The following is a 21574-nucleotide window of genomic DNA, read 5'->3' on the forward strand; positions in this document are numbered from 1 at the left end:
CAATGAGTCTACAAAGAAACTTGGCCTTGGGTACCAGTGGACACACAGCAAAAGTGGTGAAGAAATGGTTAGCAGCAGACAACATTATCGTTTTAGAGTGGCCCAGCCAGAGTCCTGACTTGCATCCAATTGAGAATCTGTGAAGGGAGCTAAAGATCAGGGTTATGGCAAGAAGACCCTACAACCTGAAAGATTTGGAGCTCATTGCTAAAGATAAATGGGCAAAAATACCTGTGGAGACATGCAAAAAGATGGTCTGCAATTATAGGAATTGCTTGATTGCTGTAATAGCCAATAAAGGCTTTTCTATTGATTATTGAGAAGGGTATGCATAATTTTGGACTGGAAACTTTTGGCTCAAATGTTAATAAAAGCTGAGAAATGTTTTTTTCCCCACAATAATACCTCTTGTACATCATCTTATTATCTTTTGGGAGACACCTATATCATTTCCCTTCAAAAAAATGACTTGCTGGTTGAATAAAAGTAAGTCAAAATTTGCCAGGGGTATGAATAATTATGGGCAGCACTGTAAATTTAGCTGTTTTAATGTTTCAATAGTAGATTTATCTGACTTGTAGAATTACATTAAAACTACTTAATTCGGGTTTATCAGAAAACAAAGCCCAGATTCTTCTAAAGGTGGCAATACACTTATAGATGGCCACCAGATTGACCATCAGATAGATCTAATCGAATCTGATCAGAGAGGGATCTGTTGGCTGCCCACACACTGCACACAGATTGTGAATCAATTTCAGCATAAAATCTATTTAAAATCTGTGAAACTGCCAACTGCTTTGCTGCCCCCAGATCTGCTCCCATCTGTGCTCCCCCAAGGCTGGCAGCAGTACTCTAACCTGTCCGGCTGGCGCGTTTCCTCCTAGGTTGGTGCTTTAACTTCATGCGGCAGGTCTCCTCCTCCCAGTGCCCCTCATCAGTTAGAAAACAATCCCCCAGGCAATGTTTGCATAACTAAATTCACAGCAGAATCGATCACACCGATCAAATCTACTGTATGTCGATGGTAAAATCGAGTAGTATACGGCCTGCTTTAGTTCTGCTCCTCCATGTGCCCAGATTAATTCCCCAGTAACACAGTAGCCTATACACAGCAGTTTACACATACATGTTTCATTATTCCTAGATAAGATCATTGTCAGAAAGTCAATAAGGTAACAATTATCGTGCACCATTCTCATTTCGCAGTTAACACTGTATTTTAAAACATAAACACATGTCTTGCGTGTGAAAGAAAACTACAAACCAACAGTTCTCACCAATGAAAATACAGAATTTTGCTTTCTTAAAACTGAAGGCATTTGCGATTATGCAAACAGAATGTATTTGCCATTATTCAGTTGGGGTGAGCATATGAGGTGTCCCAGAGTGCATCACAGCTGGATATGCGAATTGTCCCTTTACTGTCCCTGAAAGCTAAAGACACCTCCAGATCCGCTGGAATGCAATCATCTGTTAGTTTGTTAATTGTACAGAGACAAACTAATCCAACATGCATACAGACTGTTTCGGACTGATTGGTCCTCATTTATTTATTTATTGTATTTATAAAGCGCCAACATATTATGCAGCGCTGGACATTAGTTTAGGTTACAGACAATATTTAAGAGTGACATACAGAAATATGACAATTCAGGAATACAAGAGAGACCAGATCATGCAGCACAGTAGGAGTACAAGGTAATGCTTAGTCAGTCACTGGATGGAGCATGGAGATTAGGCAAGTCAGGTTCACTCAAATGCATAGCATGGGTTCACAGTAATGGAGGTGCATGATCAGGTAGGACAGAAAAGGAGGAGGACCCTGCCCAAAGGCTTACAATCTAGAGGGAGAGGTAGGGACACGAAAGGTAGGGGACCAGAGTTCAGCTGTGGGTTTAGAGCACTTGTGAGGGGTGGTAGGCCAGGGTGAAAAGGTGAGTTTTGAGGGCCTTCTTGAAGATGTTGAAGGAGGAGGCTGCCCTCCATACATTTCGTCGTCGCCTCCATACATTTCCTCTTTAATCTCCAGATACCTCCCCGCTCGGACCCTCCGTTCCTCACAGGAGACCCTTTTGTCCTCCAGCCTAGTCACCTCCTCTCACTCCCGCATCCAAGACTTCTCACGGGCGGTCCCTCTCCTTTGGAACTCTCTCCCTCAGCCGGTTCGTCATGCCACGAGTCTGGAAACCTTCAAACGTACTCTGAAAACACACCTGTTCAGAAAAGCCTATAATTTGCTATAGGCAGCACTGAAGGCACACTGGCTCACCCACTAATCCTGGTGTTTCCTTCCCCTTTGTTTCCTCCCCACTACCCTCTAGATTGTAAGCTCGCAAGGGCAGGGACCTCCTCCTAGTGTTTCTCATACTGCTGTAATTTTAACATATGCATATGTACCAACTACATATCAACTATGTATGTATCTGTATTTATTCTATTCAATGTAATGACTGTACAGTGTCTTGTATTTCTTATGTATATTTGTTCCCCATTATTTGTTTGTACTATGTACAGCGCTATGGAAGATGTTGGCGCTATATAAATAAAAAATAATAATAATAATAAATAATAATAATAGGTGGAGGTAGGAAGTTCCATAGTGTTGGAGCAGCTCTTGAGATGTCCTGGAGGCATGCATGGGACTGGGTAATGCGGGGGGCGGTCAGGCGAAGTTCATTGGAGGAGCAGAGTGAGCAGCTAGGTGTGTACCTCTGAGTAAGATCAGAAATGTAGGTTGGACAGGTTTTGTGGACAGATTTGTAGGTCAGACAGTATCTTGAATCTGATTCTGGACTGGATAGGAAGCCAGTGGAGGGATTTACAGAGGGGAGCCGCCGTGGTGGAGCGATGGAAGAAGTGGATAATTCTGGCTGCCGCATTCATGATGGACTGCAGTGGGGCTATTCGGGTCATAGGGAGACCAGACAGAAGGGCATTGCAGTAGTCAAGGCGGGAAATTATAAGGGCATGGATGAGGAGTTTGGTGGTGGCCGAGGTCAGGAAAGGACGAATCTTACAGATGTTATGAAGGTGGAAGTTGCAGGACTTTGTGAGGTTTTGGATGTGGGGAGTGAAGGAGAGTGTGGAGTCCAGGGTGAAACCCAGACAGCGGGCTTGAGAGGTAGGGTGAATGGTAGTGTGGTTAACAGTGACATGCACAACTGGGAAGATCAGGGATGGCTGGGGTGGGAAAATCATAAATTCTGTTTTGTCCAGATTTAGTTTTAGGAACCTAGCGGACATCCAGGAGGAGATAGCTGATAGGCAGGATGACACATTGTCCATGGTAGTGGTGAATAGGTCAGGGATGTGGAGGTAGATCTGGGTGTCATCTGCATACAGATGATAGTTAAAACCCATGCAGGAGTTAACCTTGCCAATGGAGGATGTGTATAGGGAGAACAGTAGGGGGCCAAGGACCGAGCCTTGGGGGACTCCCACCGAGAGGTGGTTGGGGGTGGACGAGGACTCATTGAAGGAGGTCATGAAGGAGCTGTTGGAGAGGTAGGAAGAAAGCCAGGTCAGGGCGAGATCATGAATGCCCATGGGCTGGAGGGACTGGAGGAGTAGGGGATGATCTACTGTGTCAAAAGCTGCTGAAAGGTCAAGGAGGAGGAGAATGGAGTATTTACCTTCAGCTTTAGCTAAAGCAAGGTCATTGACCACTTTGGTGAGAGCGGTTTAGGTTGAGTGGGCAGGCTGAAATCCAGATTGCAGTGGGTCTAGCAGTGAGTTGGCATTGCGGTGCTGGGTCAGGCATTTGTGAACCAGACGCTCAAGGAGTTTTGAGGCAAAGGGGAGGAGGGAGATAGGGTGGTAGTTGGAGGCTAGCGAGGGGTCGAGGTAGGGTTTCTTGAGCAGGGGTAGTACAGTGGCCTTCTTGAAGTCTGAGGGGACGGTGCTTGTGGATAGGGAGAAGTTAAACAGGGTAGTGAGGACTGGGGCCAAATCCGTGAAGTGAGGCTGGAGTAAATCAGAAGGGATGGGGTCGGGGGGGGGGGGGGGGGGGGGGAGTAGTGGTAAGGGAAGTCTGCGGTAGGTGGTTGACTTCCTCAGTGGTAGTCGGAGTGGAGGAGGTGAGGGGAGAATAGGGTGGAGGAGGAGCTGGTTGGGAAGGGGTGGGAGGTGGAGATTGAAGATTGGATATTTCCTGATGGATGGAGACAATTTTGCTGGTGAAGTGGGTGGCTAAATCAGAGAGGGAGGAAACGGAGGGGGGGGGGGGGGGGTTAACCACCCTAGCGGAATGGACGAGATCAGCATGTTGTGATCGATCGCCACTGCTCACTGCCGATGCGCCGCTACCCGCCGTGTAAAAAGCTAGGCTAGCTACATGATTTAAAAAAAAACAAAAAAAAACCAAACAAACTGCTGCGCTGCCACCCTTGCGATTTTAATAGAACGCCAGGGTGGTTAAGCAGGGAGTTGAAAGTGGCAAAAATGTGCCGGGGCTTGGAATCTTGTGCTCTGATGAGCTTGGTAAAGTATTCCTGCTTCACATGAGCAAGGGCAGTGTGGAACTGCAGCAGGTTAGTCTTGTACTGTAGGAAATCCTGGTTAAGTCAAGTTTTCCTCCATTTCCGTTCAGTGGTGCGTTTCCCTCTGGAGGTTGCGAGTATGGGTAGTGCGCCAGGGCTGGCGGTTAGGGGGGCGGTTGCGGTGGAATATTGGTGGAGCAGCTTTCTCTAGGGCTGATGAGAGAGTTTGGCGATACTGAGCTGCAGCAAGATTAGGACAGGTTAGGGTGGGGAGAGTGGAGGAGAGGGCATGGAGAGGGTCAGCAGGGACGCTAGGGTTGAGCTTGCATAGGTCTCGCTGCCATCGATCAGGTGGGTGGGTAGTTTGGAGGTGCCTTCCGTGAGGAAGTTGAAGGTGAGAAGGTGATGGTCTGAGGATGGAAAGGGTGCGATGTCAAGGTCTGCAATGGTGGTGGATTTAGTGAATATAAGATCGAGAGTGTGACCTGCAGTGTGGGCGGGGGTGTCATCAGGGCATTTTATGGATTAATATGGCTCTATGGTGTAGGACTTAAAAACACCCAGAATGACAGATTGCCCAGCAAGATCATGGCAAATCAGAACTCCTAGGAATGCCTAAGGGGCTAAAAAGGACCAAAAAGCCATAAACACAATTTAGCCTTCCTAAAAAAGAAGGAATGTTTAGTTTTCATGGACAACAAAAGGTACAATCTGCATATTCAGCAGTGTTTTACATAGCCTTTTTAGTAAGAGGTCTTTTTGGTCCTTTTGACAGATTTTTATTTCAAGTGATAAGGCTTTGAAGAATCCGCCTCAGGGCTTTGGTCACACTAACCATGGTATCAACCAGTTCACACAGTTTTGCACTTTTGCTGGCCACGGTAGAGTCATGTGGTCCCATCTTATACAAGTGAAAGGGCTGCCTGTCTCCACTGCTTGAAAAAAAAGCAAAAATGCATCCTTTACATGCTGTCACAAAGCAAGGCTCCAGGTGTGTATGGTGCTATGTTAGTGGGGAAGGCCAGGCAGTGGTGGTGTTGAAGAAGTGGCGATAGGCACTTCCTGATTTGCTCCATTACAGTCTAGCCCCATCTCACAGCACGTAATAACAGGGGAGGATGGCTCAGGAATACTTTGTGCCATAAATGAATGTTCACAAAAACAATGTATTTTTCCAATAGCGCAGTCCTGAAGTGGTTAAGGGAACCAATTGCTAAAAGGCTAAAGCAAATATGTACCAAATCTCCAGTACTTTTACCATATCATGAACAATACCTTCATGCTTCAGTCAAATCTGTATTAAGATAATTTAAATGTGTTCAACCTTTTAAATAAAATGTCTTGGTAAGTCACAAGGTTGTGTTGAGGAAATGTATTAATAAAATCACTCAAATTAGCTGTAGTAGACTACAAATCATGTACCGTAGATTACCTAAAGATTACTGAAGATTACGTAGATTACTGAAGAGAGAAATACATGGAGGCTGCCATATTTATTTACTCTTATACAATACCAGCAGTGACGTAGCTAAGGAGCTATGGGGCCCATTGCAAGTTTAATGTGGGGCCCCCAACCACTCTATACATAATTGATACAGCGCACCAAAACCAGCCAAGGACAACCACAGTGTTAGAGATGCAAGAAGGGGATGGGGAACAGCTTGTTAACCTCCCTGGCGTTCTATTAAGATCGCCAGGGAGGCTGCGGGAGGGTTTTTTTTAAATAAAAAAAAAACTGTTTCATGCAGCCAACTGAAAGTTGGCTGCATGAAAGCCCACTAGAGGGCGCTCCGGAGGCGTTCTTCCGATCGCCTCCGGTGCCCAGAATAAACAAGGAAGGCCGCAATGAGCAGCCTTCTTTGTTTTGCTTACATCGTCACCACAGCGACGAGCGGAGTGACGTCAGCCGACGTCCTGTCGTCAGCCGCCTCCGATCCAGCCCTTTGCGCTGGCCGGAACTTTTGTTCCGGCTGCGCAGGGCTGGGGCGGCTGGGGAGACCCTCTTTCGCCGCTGCTCGCGGCGGATCCCCGCAGAGCGGCGGCGATCAGGCAGCACACGCGGCTGGCAAAGTGCCGGCTGCGTGTGCTGCTTTTTATTTTGTAAAAATCGGCCCAGCAGGGCCTGAGCGGCGACCTCCGGCGGTGATGGACGGATATATTCGTCCATACCGCTGAGGAGGTTAAAGGGAAGATCTGCGCATGATATAAAAAACAAACTGCACTTACCTGGGGCTTCTTCCAGCTCCTGCCAGTTGATCGGTGCCCTCACCGCAGCTCCTCTCCCTCCTGGCGTCCAGCGGTGAAGAAGCTGACCTCGCCAGGTCGGCTTCCAGGTCGTCTTCGCGCTCTACGGCGCGGGTCACGTGGTGTAAGTGACGTCATCTGGTTTCTACTGCGCAGGCACAGTAGTTCTGCGCCCGTGCAGTAGAGACCCGATGACGTCCCTACACCACGTGACCCCCCGCCGTGAAGTGCACAGAAGCCGACCTGGAAGCTGACCTGGCGGGGTCAGCTTGTTCACCGCTGGATGCCGGGAGGGAGAGGAGCTGCAGCGAGGGCACTGATCGACTGCCAGGAGCTGGAAGAAGCCCCAGATAAGTGCAGTTTGTTTTTATATCCTGCGCGAACCTTCCTTTTAATGATTACTACTATTCAAAGCAAAGCATCAATAGAAGTGATTATTACCAGCACAGGACCAATAGAGAGCTAATATTGTGCTTGAGGGAGGGCCCCTCTGGCCCAAGGGCCCTGATGTGGTCACTACCTCTGCACCCCCTATTGCTACGCCACTGAATACCAGGTGCCTGGCAGTTGTGCTGGTCTATTAGGATGCAGTAGTGTCTGAATAACGCAGGAAACAAGCATGCTAATCTTTCAGATCTGACAATGTCAGAAACCTCTGATCTGCTGCATGCTTGTTCAGTGTCTATGGCTAAAAGTATTAGAGGCAGAGGATTAGCAGTATAGCCAGGCAACTGGCATTGCTTAAAAGGAAATAAATATGGCAGCCTCCATATCGCTCTCGCTTCAGGTGCCCTTTAAGTAATGAATGCAGAGAAGTGTACTCACCACACCCTTCTGTAAAATTGTTCCCAATACTATGAAAAAGTGAAACACAAGCTGGTGTACTCATTTATAAATGGTGACTGTTTGGGAATGTAAATAAACTTTACCTGTGAGAAAATGCTTGTGAGCCCTCAAAAATATTTTGTGGGATTCTAAATTATTAACTGATCTTTCTGTAATCATGGTAATAATGCAAACTTTTAAAATTTTATTTGACAGTATCTGAATTTGAGAAAAGTATTAACAAATAAATACTGTATGTGAAACTATACACTTAGAGCCCCTTTCATGCTATATCTGTGAGTAGTGTTGAATCTTAACCACTTGATGACCAGTGGTTTATACCCCCCTAGAGACCAGGCCATTTTTTACAATTTGGCACTTCACAACTTTAATGGTTTATTCCTCGGTCATACATGGTAGCCCCCAAATGAATTTTACCCCCTTGTCTTCTCACAAATAAAGCTTTATTTTGGTGGTATTGGATTGCTGCTGTGATTTTTTTTTTAATTAATAAAAAAACTTTTTAAAAACCAAAACTATTTTTTTTTTATTGCCCCCTCCTAAATTGGCCCTAGACTACATTACATACACTGCACTACACTTACATAGACATATGTCTAAGATAGGGATTCGATTGTGAGCCCCTCCAAGGAACCGTTAAATGACAAGGCAGAACTCAGTGCAGCGCAGTGTTAGATATACATTATTTATATAGCTGCGCTATATACAGTATACATTATTTTGTCAGTAAATAGTTAAAACAGTCTGCCAGCTCTGATCAGCCACTGGCAGGCCGATCACTGCGGCCCGCAGTTTACAGACACGGGCGAGCTCCCGTCTAATCTCGCTCCTCGCAAGAAGACGCCATATGGCGTCCTGGAGGAACAACAGAGCCACTCTTCCACCACCAATCTGATGATGGTTGGCAAGTGGTTAAAGTGTACATGAGACAAGTGGGACTAAAAGTTTTATACATACCCGAGCCCCCTCAGCGCAGATCGCTCCCACACTGGCATCTAAATCCTCCAGCAGCACCCCTGTTGTCCGCAGGCAGTTGTGGTCACTCAGCACAGGTGCAGTGTGGCCAAGCGCACTCCCCAGTCTCGCTCCTGCGGCTGGGAGCATTCCGCACCTGGCAACTGGAGCGCGGCGGGTGGGGCAGGCTGCGCATGTGCAGTACGCCCAACTGGTGGTGGAGAACAGGGCTGCTACTGGTGCATCTGGGAGGATTTAGATGCAGAAGTTGGAGCGATCTGCACGGACTGGAAGAAGCTCCAGGTATGTATAAAACATTTAGTGCCCCTCATCTCAGGTTCCTTTTAAAGGACAACTGAGGCGACGTGACATGATGAGATGGACATTTGTATGTACAATGCCAAGTACACAAATAACTAGGCTGTGTTCCTTTTTGTCTTTCTCTGCCTGTAAGCATTAAACATCAGATATGCAAGTGACAGTTTCTGTCCGGGTCGGGACTGTAGCATAACCCTCACTGATAAGTAGTTACTGCCATAAAACACTGTCTTTTCAGTCAGTGAATGGCTTCTGAGAGCAGGAAACACATAAAAAAGGTCAACAATTCATAGATTTGAACTCTGGCATACTTCAATGAAGGTGTCAGGGAGCAGAGATGAATGAAACAGCAAAAACCTAAAAACTCAATTTCAAATATAAAATAAGACTGTGGGATATCTAAAAAAAAAAGTCATTTTTAGGAGAAAGAGGATAGATACAATTGTTTTTCTCATCAGTTTATTTTTACCTCAGATGTCCTTTAAAGAGAACCCGAGGTGTGCTTGAAGAATGTTATCTGCATACAGAGGCTGGATCTGCCTGTACAGCCCAGCTTCTTTTGCTATCCCAAACCCCCCTAAGGTCCCCCTGCACTCTGCAATCCCTCATAAATCACAGCCATGTTGTGAGGCTGTGTTTACATCTGTAGTGTCAGCCTCAGCTGCTCCCCCGCCTCCTGCATAGCTCCGGTCCCTGCCTCCGTCCCTTCCCTCCAATCAGCAGGGAGGGAAGGGATGCAGGCGGGGACTGGAGTTCTGCAGGAGGCGGGAAGAGCAGCAGACTGACACTATAGATATAAACACAGCCCGCTCTGACAAGCTGCTTGTCAGCAGCGCTGGCTGTGATTTATGAGGGATTGCAGAGTGCAGGGGGACCTTAGGGGGGTTTGGGATAGCAACAGAGGCTGGGCTGTATAGGCAGATCCAGCCTCTGTATGCAGAGAATATTCTTCAAACCCACCTCGGGTTCTCTTTAACGCTTTGCACAGTATTTCCAGTGCACCAAAGATGGCATTATTAATTATGAATGGAAAAAGTGTGAGCTGTTCAGAAAAATATGTGCAGGAGCATGTTATCTGCTGCAGCAGAGCAAGCCAGAAAAGACACATTAAAATAACAGTCTGATGTACAGTATCCAATGCGTGCATACATGCGCATAGTCTGAAATAGTCCTTACTGAGGTCTCTGTAGCTGGTCAGGTCTGAGCAGTGAGCTAGGTACTATCAGCCAAATTCCTTCATATAAAACTGCTCCAGTTCAAGTATAGTAACAGGAAAAGGTTGTGGTGTTTTTTTTTTTATCGCATTTCAGTATACAGACTAAACACATACAAGGGTGGGAACCTAAGAGAAGCCTGCAAGTGGTGTCACTGCTAACATGTATTGCAATATGTGAAACCAATGTCTTTTGCATACAGTATTCAACTCCTGTATATCTGCAGCTTATGCCTAAAATACACGGGTCGATCCGGCGGCCGATTAGCTGCCGGATCGACTCCCGCTGCGTCCCCGCTCGTCCGTGTGGATCGATTACCGCTCGTCCCCGCCGGGAATCGAGCAGCGTGATCGGACCAGCTGAATATTATCAGCTGGCCGGATCAGCTGCTCGATACACGGTACAGAGACGTATCGTGGATCCCCAGCATTAGTCTGCATTTAAAAGAGTCAGTAGGCCTTTTATGCAGCCATATATAAGACAGGTGCTGCTTGGTATAGGAGCTCTTGCTCTCTCTCAAAATGTTAGTATAAATTTAACAACGCGTGATCTCCTTTTTCTTACCCCCTGTTCCCTTTGTAAGCTTGCAAGAGCAGGGCTCCACCTCCTAGTATTTAATCCTAAACTGTGGTTTCCTGGAGCCATATAGTCTTATTTAGTTTGAAACATTAAACATTTAAATATCGTGATTGAACCAGATTGAAGGTCTCACTGGCATGAATGCTATTTATTTAGCACCCATATAAAGAAATGGTGACCTGTTGAGCATTTTATGTTTTACCTGCTAGCAGAAGGGTTTGTGTAAGTTTAAAGGGAACCTAAACTTAGGAGGATATGGATTTTTTCTTTTAAAATAATACCAGTTGCCTGACTCTCCTGCTGATCCTGTGTCTAATAATTTCAGCCATAGCCCCTAAACAAGCATGCAGATCAGGTGCTCTGACTGACTGCCTCTGACACAGGAGACTTGGGTTCGAATCTCGGCTCTGCCTGTTCAGTAAGTCAGCACCTATTCAGTAGGAGACCTTTAGCAAGTCTCCCTAACACTGCTACTGCATATAGAGCACGCCCTTGTGGCTGCTGCTCTGGTACTTTGAGTCCGCCAGGTGTGTGATTCAGCCACTACTGCAACCTAAGGGAACAGCAGGACTGCCAGGCAACTGGTATTGTTTAACAGGAAACATCCATATTCTTCTCAGTTAAGGTTCCCTTTAATGACCTTTTAATAGTCATCAGGGATTAGTCTTCTAGAGAGATAGGACTCACACTACACAGCGCATACACGAACGTGATTTCGTGTATGCGTTGCCAACGTGCGGCCAATGCACAGAATACACGTTGTGGTGCGCTAGGAGCAGTCAATCAGGAGAATTTGTGCGTTGTGCGATTAGATGTTCCCAGAAGCGTTACATCGTATTACATTGTAACGCATGGGAACGCACACCTGTAATGTGAATGGTAACAGTCTAAGGACTTTCATGTTGCCATGTAGATCATACACTATGTGTGTTGCGTCAAAACGGACAGCGCAGCACATCGTGTAAATGAGCCCAGAGAGATATTCCTTGGTGTATAAACCATTAACAATGAAGGAGAAAAAAAAAGGAGGGGACACAGGCACAGGTTCTAAGAAGTATTAGCATTGGATATACAGGTTTATCTTATTGTGCTACATGGCGGTCCACCACTTTAGGGGATCTGTAAATTTAGACACAGCCATAGGTGCACATGTTAAAAGCTGCAAATAGCGGCTACAATAGGAAATATAGGCACAGTAATGTCACCTAAGGGATCAAGTCCTGATCACTGCCAGGTAACAGTCCTCTCCCTGTGCCCAGCTATCTTGCTTGCCCCAGAGGTGGCGCTCTGCTGTGGGGTACTTCATTTCTGCCAGCATTGATTTTAGCAGTCACAAATAAATTTCTTGCAAGTTTGTTCAAAGGTCCAAACACAAGCAGTTTCTCTGACAACATCAATCATGAGCGAGTACAGTATCCAGTTAAAGGGAAGGTTCAGGGTGGCTCTTAAAAAAAATAAAAATGCCCATCCACTTACCTGGGGCTTCCTCCAGCCGTGGGCAGCCAGGACGTGCCCTCGGCGCCGCTCCGCAGGCTCCCGGTCCCCTCCGGTGGCCGACCCGACCTGGCCAGGCCGGCTGCCAGGTCGGGCTCTTCTGCGTTTCAAAATGCGCCTCACGGGGGCGCGCTGACGTCATTGGACGTCCTCCGGGCTGTACTGCGCAGGCGCAGTAGTTCTGCGCAGTACAGCCCGGAGGACGTCCAATGAAGTCAGCGCGCCCCCGTGAGGCGCATTTTGAAACGCAGAAGAGCCCGACCTGGCAGCCGGCCTGGCCAGGTCGGGTCGGCCACCGGAGGGGACCGGGAGCCTGCGGAGCGGCGCCGAGGGCACGTCCTGGCTGCCCACGGCTGGAGGAAGCCCCAGGTAAGTGGATGGGCATTTTTATTTTTTTAAGAGCCACCCTGAACTTTCCCTTTAAGAGGCTGCCCAGCACTTAACAGTGCAGAAATCTGGAATCTGGCCATAGTCTATGATGGCAATGTTGAATGCAGAATTCAATGATATTAGAGTGTGCTGCATACATACCATATTTTCAGCCGTATAAAATGCACTTTTTCTGCCCCAAAAAAGGGAGGTGAGCCACGGCTGCCGCTTGTCCATACTTATACAAGGGGTGCAGAGGAACATGCGGGAGACAAGGGGGGGTGTCAAAGCAGCATACACGGGGTAGGGGGGAGCAGGATACACACGGGGCAAACTGTACACACTGGGGGCACACTAGGGACAGAAAGGGACACACAGGGGACAGAAGGGAGCACATAATCACTGGGGAAGAACATCTACAAGATGCTCCTGGAATATGCAATCAAAGAAAAATCGCACACCAGAGTGAGTGAGTGCTGGTGCAGGATTCCAAGGCTGCTCAAATCATAACATAGGGAGGAGGAGTCTGCACACAGACTTACTGGAACACTGTGTAGTAGTTTATTGTCCCATATCACACACAGGCACATAGTTTTTTTCTGCCTATGCCTTGACAAAGGGGGCCCCTTGTTGGCCCCGAAACGATAGTCGGCCTATTGGTCAGATACAAATTGCATGTGTGTGTGATGTGATGGGACAATAAACTACTACACAGTGTTCCAGTAAGTCTGTGTGCGGACTCATCCTTCCTATGTTATGCTCCTGGAATATGGAAGCACCAGGTTTAATAGATATTTTTTTCCCCTGGTTTTTGCCTGCTAAACCTAGGTGCATCTTATATTCGGAGCATCTTATATGGTGGCAAAGGTAGCCCCCAAAAAGACTGCCTCTTTCCATGTAATGTAGACCAGAATAGGTAACAACATCTACTATATGAAACCATAAAATAAAGGTTTGGTTATAAATAAGCACATAACGCTTATTTTGCATTCATGAGTATTACATGTTTAGATACAAAAATACAAGCCATGCTTCACACATATTGTTGGACTGAAACAAGAGCAGCAGTACAAAATAAACATTCTGACCACAGAGGTGACAAGTTTATTATCCACTTACCCAAAACATCTTTTGTATGTTCTGGGACCAGTTCCTTCCAGCTGGATTCTGCAGGATCACTGAAGTCTATGTTGATCAGTTTATATTTCGGGGCATTGCGGTTGGTCTTAAATGTGAAGACAGTCCCTTCATTTGTGATATAATCATATTCTGCGTCAAAATTATCTATTAGCTTTACCCAGGGAAGAATATCTGTAAGGAAAAAAAAAGATATGCAAATGTATATTTAAACACATGACAGAAATAATTTATTTTAAGCCTGCTGAACAGCATGTAACACTAGACAGTCTGTCACCAGTGATGCCAAGATGAATAGTAGAAAGGCCATCACAGAAGAAGAACATTGAGCTGCCCCTAAAGAGAGCAAGCCTTGACACACTGACATCTTTTATACCTCTTATCTGTCACTGCATGAGCAGACTGTCAGGCATAAAGATTATTCCTGAACAGCAAAAGGCTGAACATCTTTCTGAAAGCCTTTCATTTAACCCATGAATAGGACCACCTGAAGAGGGGGAGGGGAGTTATGGGATAGAAGTTTAAAGGACTTTAAAGAACAAGTGACACCCATGCTAACCTAGAAATAATAAAAAAAAAAAAACACATATATAAGTAGATAAATACTAGTTCTACTTACATAACAGATGTATTGCACTGTCCACGTTATGATTCCTGTGGATTTTATAAAGGAAAACCAGAGAATCCTATTCTAATCAGTTTCCATCTTGGTTACCATTGACTGAAGCTAATCTTGACATTTCCTCCCTCACTCTTTTTTCTCCTCTTGCTAATTGTGTATTCGTTTCCCGCCCTCCGCCCAGAGTATTCAGACACTCCCACTGAGGTCTATACTAGGAAGTGCACGGTCTTATGTCATTAGGAGGGAGAAATAAAGGGAAGAGGGGGAATACAGTGGCTTGCAAAAGTATTTGGCCCCCTTGAAGTTTTCCACATTTTGTCACATTACTGCCACAAACATGAATCAATTTTATTGGAATTCCACATGAAAGACCATTACAAAGTGGTGTACACGTGAGAAGTGGAACGAAAATCATACAGGATTCCAAACATTTTTTACAAATAAATAACTGCAAAGTGGGATGTGCATAATTATTCAGCCCCCTTTGGTCTGAGTGCAGTCAGTTGCCCATAGACATTGCCTGATGAGTGCTAATGACTAAATAGAGTGTACCTGTGTGTAATCTAATGTCAGTACAAATACAGCTGCTCTGTGATGGCCTCAGAGGTTGTCTAAGAGAATATTGGGAGCAACAACACCATGAAGTCCAAAGAACACAGCAGATAGGTCAGGGATAAAGTTATTGAGAAATTTAAAGCAGGCTTAGTCTACAAAAAGATTTCCAAAGCCTTGAACATGCCATGGAGCACTGTTCAAGCGATCATTCAGAAATGGAAGGTGTATGGCACAACTGTAAACCTACCAAGACAACAAGACAAGGCCGTCCACCTAAACTCACAGGCCGAACAAGGAGAGCGCTGATCAGAAATGCAGTCAAGAGGCCCATGGTGACTCTGGACGAGCTGCAGAAATCTACAGCTCAGGTGGGGGAATCTGTCCATAGGACAACTATTAGTTGTGCACTGCACAAAGTTGGCCTTTATGGAAGAGTGGCAAGAAGAAAGCCATTGTAACATAAAAGCATAAGAAGTCCCATTTGCAGTTTGCCACAAGCCATGTGGGGGACACAGCAAACGTGGAAGAAGGTGCTCTGGTCCGATGAGACCAAAATTGAACTTTTTGGCCAAAATGCAAAATGCTATGTGTGGCGGAAAACGAACACTGCACATCACTCTGAACACACCATCCACACTTTCAAATATGGTGGTGGCAGCATCATGCTCTGGGGGTGCTTCTCTTCAGCAGGGACAGGGAAGCTGGTCAGAGTTGATGGGAAGATGGATGGAGCCAAATACAGGGCAATCTTGGAAGAAAACCTCTTAGAGTCTGCAAAAGACTTGAGACTGGGGCGGAGGTTCACCTTCCAGCAGGACAACGACCTTAAACATAAAGCCAGGGCAACAATGGAATGGTTTAAAACAAAACATATCCAAGTGTTAAGGCCCATACACACGTCAGATTTTTCTGAACGACGGGTCGTTTCCGCCCGGCGGATCACTGGAAACTAGTCTTATCACGCGAACAATAGTCTGTACACACGTCGGATTTGACATGCGAACAACTGAACGACGGGACGATCAAACGACCCGTCGTTCAGAAAAATCCGACGTGTGTATGGGCCTTTAGAAAGGCCCAGTCAAAGTCCAGATCTAAATCCAATCGAGAATCTGTGGCAAGATCTGAAAACTGTTGTTCACCAACGCTGTCCATCTAATCTGACTGACCTGGAGCTGTTTTACAAAGAAGAATGGGCAAGGATTTCAGTCTCTAGATGTGCAAAGCTGGTAGAGACATACCCTAAAAGACTGGCAGCTGTAATTGCAGCAAAAGGTGGTTCTACAAAGTATTGACTCAGCGGGCTGAATAATTACGCACACCCCACTTTGAAGTTATTTATTTGTAAAAAATGTTTGGAATCTTGTATAATTTTCGTTCCACTTCTCACGTGTACACCACTTTGTATTGGTCTTTCACGTAGAATTCCAATAAAATTGATTCATGTTTGTGGCAGTAATGTGACAAAATGTGGAAAATTTCAAGGGGGCCGAATACTTTTGCAAGCCACTGTATATCATAGATAAAAAGACCCCCACAGCATGCAACTGTTTTGCCAGCCGAAGGCAATTGCAATTAAAGGGCCAGTGCTTCTAAAGGTATGTGATAACTGCAAACCATAACAGCAGAAAAAGTTTTGAAAGTTCTGAATGCAGGATTAGCATCTTTATCAATTAATACACTCAGACCAGTTGCTGTAAATTTCCTTGCATCTACTTGTCTGCACTGTATCTGATGAAAGGGACCCTCCGTGGCCCCGAAACAATTGTCATACGTTGCACATAAGGAATAAAGTTCATGGAATATTTACATTGGTGTGCTAGCCGTACTTGGATTATCTACATGGACTGATGTCGCTTTTGCATCTAGGCTAAGCACCCAAATTACCCACCGTAAGGTGTGCCTCTCCAATACCTGATATTACTTCAGGATCTTTGGTACGCATATCTATGCCCCTGTAGAATTCCCGTACGGATCAGGGGCGTAGATATGCGTACTTTTAAAATATTATCGTCATTCATTGTACTAGGGACACAATTTAAACATTGTAATAACCAGGACAATCAGGCAAATAAAATGTGTGGGTTTTATGTATAGAAGCATATTTTATTTAAAAAAAACTATAATGGCTGAAAACTGAGAAATAATGTTTTTTTTTCCCCTTTTTTTAATTTCCTTTTCAATGCATACAAAATAAAATAATTCTTAGCAAAAAAGTACCACCCAAAGAAAGCCTAATTTGTGGCAAAACCCCCCCAACTATATATAGATAATTTCAGTGTGATAAGTAACAAAGGGAGCGCTGAAATGTGAAAAATATTTTGGCTTTTAAGGGAAAAAACCTGTGACCCTAAGTGGTTAAACAATACCAGCTGCCTGGAATCCTGCTGATTTTTCATACTTCAGTATTGTCTGACACACACTTGCAACAAGCATGCAGATAATCTAGTCATTTCTGTCAGGAACATCTGATCTGCCAGCTTGTTCAGGGTCTAATGCTGGGCATACACCTGTGCGTTTATGCGCCGGATCCCAGCGCATCCCCGCTCGTCCCCGCGGGCGCGCCTTATCGTCCGCTCGTTTTTTTTCCCATTGTCCGCCCGCGGGTATCGAGCGGGGAATAGAGCGCCTCGCTGATCGGACCTGTCGGAAATTATCAATCGAGCCATCAGCGGCTCGATTGATAAGAAGAATCTCACAGTGTATGCCCAGCATAAAGCTAAAGTATTAGCAGAGCATCAGGACAGTCAGGCAATGTGCAATGGTCAAAAGAAAATAATATGTTAGCCTCCATGTGTCTCTCTAAACAGCCCACCAAATCAGAATGCAAAAAAAAAAAGAAATCACATCATGCCATGAAGCTGGGTAACTAATAAAAGAGTTTGTACAATAGTGAAATGTCCATTAATAATATAGAAAGATAAGGAGATCAACTCAGCAGAGCCTACACTGGAAGTAAATGGAGATTATGATGAGGACTATGCAAAAAGCTGGGAGGCAAAAGGAACAGTATCACATGTGAGGAGGTCCATGCATTAAAATCAAGTAGCTATTTGGAAATTAGGTCCACTTTAATGTGAGCTTTTTTATTGTAGTAGATAGTTTAAAATATCTAATATGTTTTTTTAAATAATAAGGTTTCATTTTAAACAAAGCACAAGTTTCTTAGTTCACCTAGCAAAGAAATGCTTAGAGCACAATTACCAAGATGAACAAGTTGCCGAGTGTTTTTCAAACATTCCTCTTGAGATTTCCATTAGTGCTTGAGAACAGTCCAATACATAATAGATCTAAAAATTGCTCTGCCTGCCTGGCTGAAGTAAATCAAATACTCCAGTGCATGCTGGTTACAATCTGGGAGCACAGAAAGGAAACAGAATCTATTAATATACTGCAGGTTCACCATGAAATTACCATTTCAATCAATTCAAATAACAGAAGATGGAATTTGTGAAAGAGGGACAGAGATCAGAAGCTTCCTTTCCCTGCCAATTAGCTGGACACAGTTGGTATTTTGGAACCAATTAAAGTCTGTGTCATACATGCACAAAGATTAAGAGTGCGTCTGTAATATATACAATAATATATATGCACATACAGTTCGTTCCATAAATATTTGGACAGAGACAACTCTTTTCTCATTTTGGTTCTGAACATTAAATTACCACAACAAATTTTAAATGAAACAACTCAAATGCAGTTAAAGTGCAGACTTTTCATCTTTAATTCAGTGGGGTGATCAAAAGGGTTGTATAAGGTTTTGGGCAGCACGGTGGCGTAGTGATTAGCACTCTAGCCTTGCAGCGCTGGGTCCCCAGTTCAAGTACCAGCTAGGTAAACATCTGCAAGGAGTTTGTATGTTCTCCCCGTGTCTGCCTGGGTTTCCTCCAGGAACTCAAGATTTCCTCCCACATCCCAAAACATACAGTTAAGTTAATCGTTTCCTCCTAAAATTGGCCCCAGACTACAATACATACACTACAAAAAGTATACATATGACTATGGTAGGGATTAGATTGTGAACCCCTCTGAGGGACAGTTAGGTACCAAGACTATATATACTCTGCACAGCGCTGTGGAAGATGTTGGCGCTGTATAAATACTAAACAATAATAATAAAAACGTGAGGCAACGAAAGTATTTTTAACACAATCCCTTCATCTCCGGGCTCAAAAGTAATTGAACAATTGACTGAAAGGCTATTTTATGGGCAGGTGTGGGCAGGTGTCCTGTTATGTTATTATCTATTAAGCAGATAAAAGGCCTGGAGTTTATTTTAAGTGTGGTGCTTGCATGTGGAAGATTTTGCTGGGGACAACATGCAGTCAAAGGAAATATCCATGCAGGTGAAAGAAGCCATCCTTAAAGCGGACCCAAACCAAACATTTTTTTAATTAAAAATATTTAGTTGCACCACTCTGACACATACAAAGATAAATAAACTCCCCTTCAAACCTATGATCATTTCAGTGCATGCTTTTCACTCTTCTCTTTTCATAGCTAGGGTTATACTGGGGGCAGCCATTAGCAATTCCTTCATTGCCGGACAACACCTACTCCACCAGTTTGCCGGAAAAATCTCGGCAATTTGAAAGGAAGGGAGGGGTTCCTCCAATAAATGTAAAATATTTTATATTTGTCATCATGCAGCTGAAAAAAGGCTGCTATTTACTATTATAATTTAGAAAATAGATTTTATTTCTGAAATCTTGCATTTTTAATTTGGGTCCACTTTAAGCTGGGAAAACAGGAAAAATAAAATAAAGAGAAATTGCTACAATATTATGTGTGGCCAGATCCACAACTTGGTACATCCTGAGAAAGAAAAAGCAAGCACTGATGAACTCAGCAATACAAAAACACCTGGATGTCCACAGAAGACAACAGTCGTGGATGATCACAGAATCAATTCCACGGTGAAGTATAACCCATGTCACGTGACGCAGCTGTTGCCATGGAGACCCGACACTGTGGGCCCCATTTGTAAGGAATACAGCCAACAGCCAGTGGCCCAGGATGCTTAAACTTTGCCCAGGTCTGTGCCTTACTGTGCAAGAGTCTTTTTAAGCATGTGTCTGAAAACTGGGAAGGCTTTAGAAAAATAAATAAAATATTACCAAGGAGAAAACTTGAATTGAAAGAAATTGTGAATTGAATAAGGGCTCTGGTCTTAAAGTGTTCTGTGGCTGAAGGCTGCATAGCTAAATAGCCTAGGCTAAACATCACTGGGAGGGCGAGTTTATATATCAATAGAAAGATAAAGGAAGAGTTTTTGATGTTAAAACCGGGATAACTGACAAAATGTGGTTTCCTGAATATTATGACTATTAATATTGATTTAATGTATCATTTACACTGGACAGCAAGAAGTGGCCAGTGTATGGGCTCCTTACCAAGCATTTTACAATTCAAGTACACCCGAACGGAGAGTGATATGGAGGCTGCCACATGTATTTCTTTTTAACCAATTACATTTGCCTGCCTGTCCTGATGATCTCTTTGGTTGCAGTAATGCCTGACTCACACCCGAAACAAGCCTGTAGGTAATCCATTCAGACTTCAGCCAGAAATATCTGATCTGCATGCTTGTTCAGGGTCTATGGCTAAAAATGTTAGAGGCAGTGGATCACCAAGACAGCCAGGCTATGTGCATTGTTTAAAGAGTTGTCAGGCAACTCCTGCTACCCATATTACTACTTACCCGGGGCTTCCTCCAGCCCCTGGCAGCCGCTATGTTCCTCACCACAGCTCTACTGGCCCCCGTTCCCCTGACGTTGGGCAGGAAGACCTCCAAGTCGTCCTTGCCTGCGCGAGTGCCGCTGTCAATCACCTCCACGTGGTCCGGAACGTATTGCGCAGATGCAGAACTACTGCGCCTGCACAGTATGTTCTGGACCATGTGGAGGTAATTGACAGCGGCACTCGCGCAGGCACAGTAGAGGACAACCTGGAGGTTGTCCTGCACACCGTCTGCGAACGAAGGCCAGCGGAGCTGCGGCGAGAGACACAGCGGGTGCCAGGGGCTGGAGGAAGCCCCGGGTAAGTAGTACTATGGGTAGAAGGAGTTGCTTGACGACTCCTTTAAAAGAAAATAAATATATGTCACCCTCCATATCACTATCAGTTCAGGCGTCATTTAAGGAGCTTCTACAAATAACAAGCTTAACAACTGAGAATTTGCAGGAAAAGATTTGTGTCTAAAATGTGGACTTTAAGAACACTGCTATAATTTATATTTATTTACATACATATGTGGAAGAGTTTTGCAACAATGTATTTATATCCTCTAGATTATTTATACAAGAAAAAAAAAAAACACATTCACAGCAGGGTACCGCCAGTTATTATTCACTTTTACTAAGCGCTCATCTAGTGCCTGTATATATTATTTAGATTGTCACAATAAAACCACGTTGGATGTCTTAAAATTCCAAGAATTACTTAATACCTAGCCAGACAAATCATCAGAAGGAAAATGTGCTTTTAATAGCCATCTGTTTAACATACATCAATATCGCCATTATCCCCTGTTCAACAAAGAAAACAATGAGACTACGTGGAGAGATTTGAACAACAAAGTACATAAAGCAATGCATTAGACATAAATGAATCTGTGTCTTTAAAGCCTCTATTTGATACTGACAGAATACTCTGTGTTCCTGACACCTGGCTGGGAAAATGTCAGACCATCTCAGCCACGCTCTCATATAAAAAGTCTTGCTGACCTCCACGGTCCCCTTTCAAGTGCTCATGAAAAAGGA

At 44.7% G+C, this 21574-nt stretch overlaps 1 protein-coding gene across 1 annotated transcript in view; it reads right to left on the reverse strand.

Moving 5' to 3' along the window:
- PREP (prolyl endopeptidase) overlaps positions 1 to 21574 on the reverse strand; it is a 216675-nt gene that overhangs the window by 99621 nt on the left and 95480 nt on the right. Inside the window, exon 8 of the mRNA XM_068231238.1 lies at positions 13619 to 13810. Coding sequence (XP_068087339.1) covers positions 13619 to 13810 — 192 coding nt within the window. The remainder of the gene's footprint in view (positions 1 to 13618; positions 13811 to 21574) is intronic.

This window comes from Hyperolius riggenbachi, chromosome 4, assembly GCF_040937935.1.
Source record: "Hyperolius riggenbachi isolate aHypRig1 chromosome 4, aHypRig1.pri, whole genome shotgun sequence".
In the NCBI taxonomy this organism is placed as follows: Eukaryota; Metazoa; Chordata; class Amphibia; order Anura; family Hyperoliidae; genus Hyperolius; species Hyperolius riggenbachi.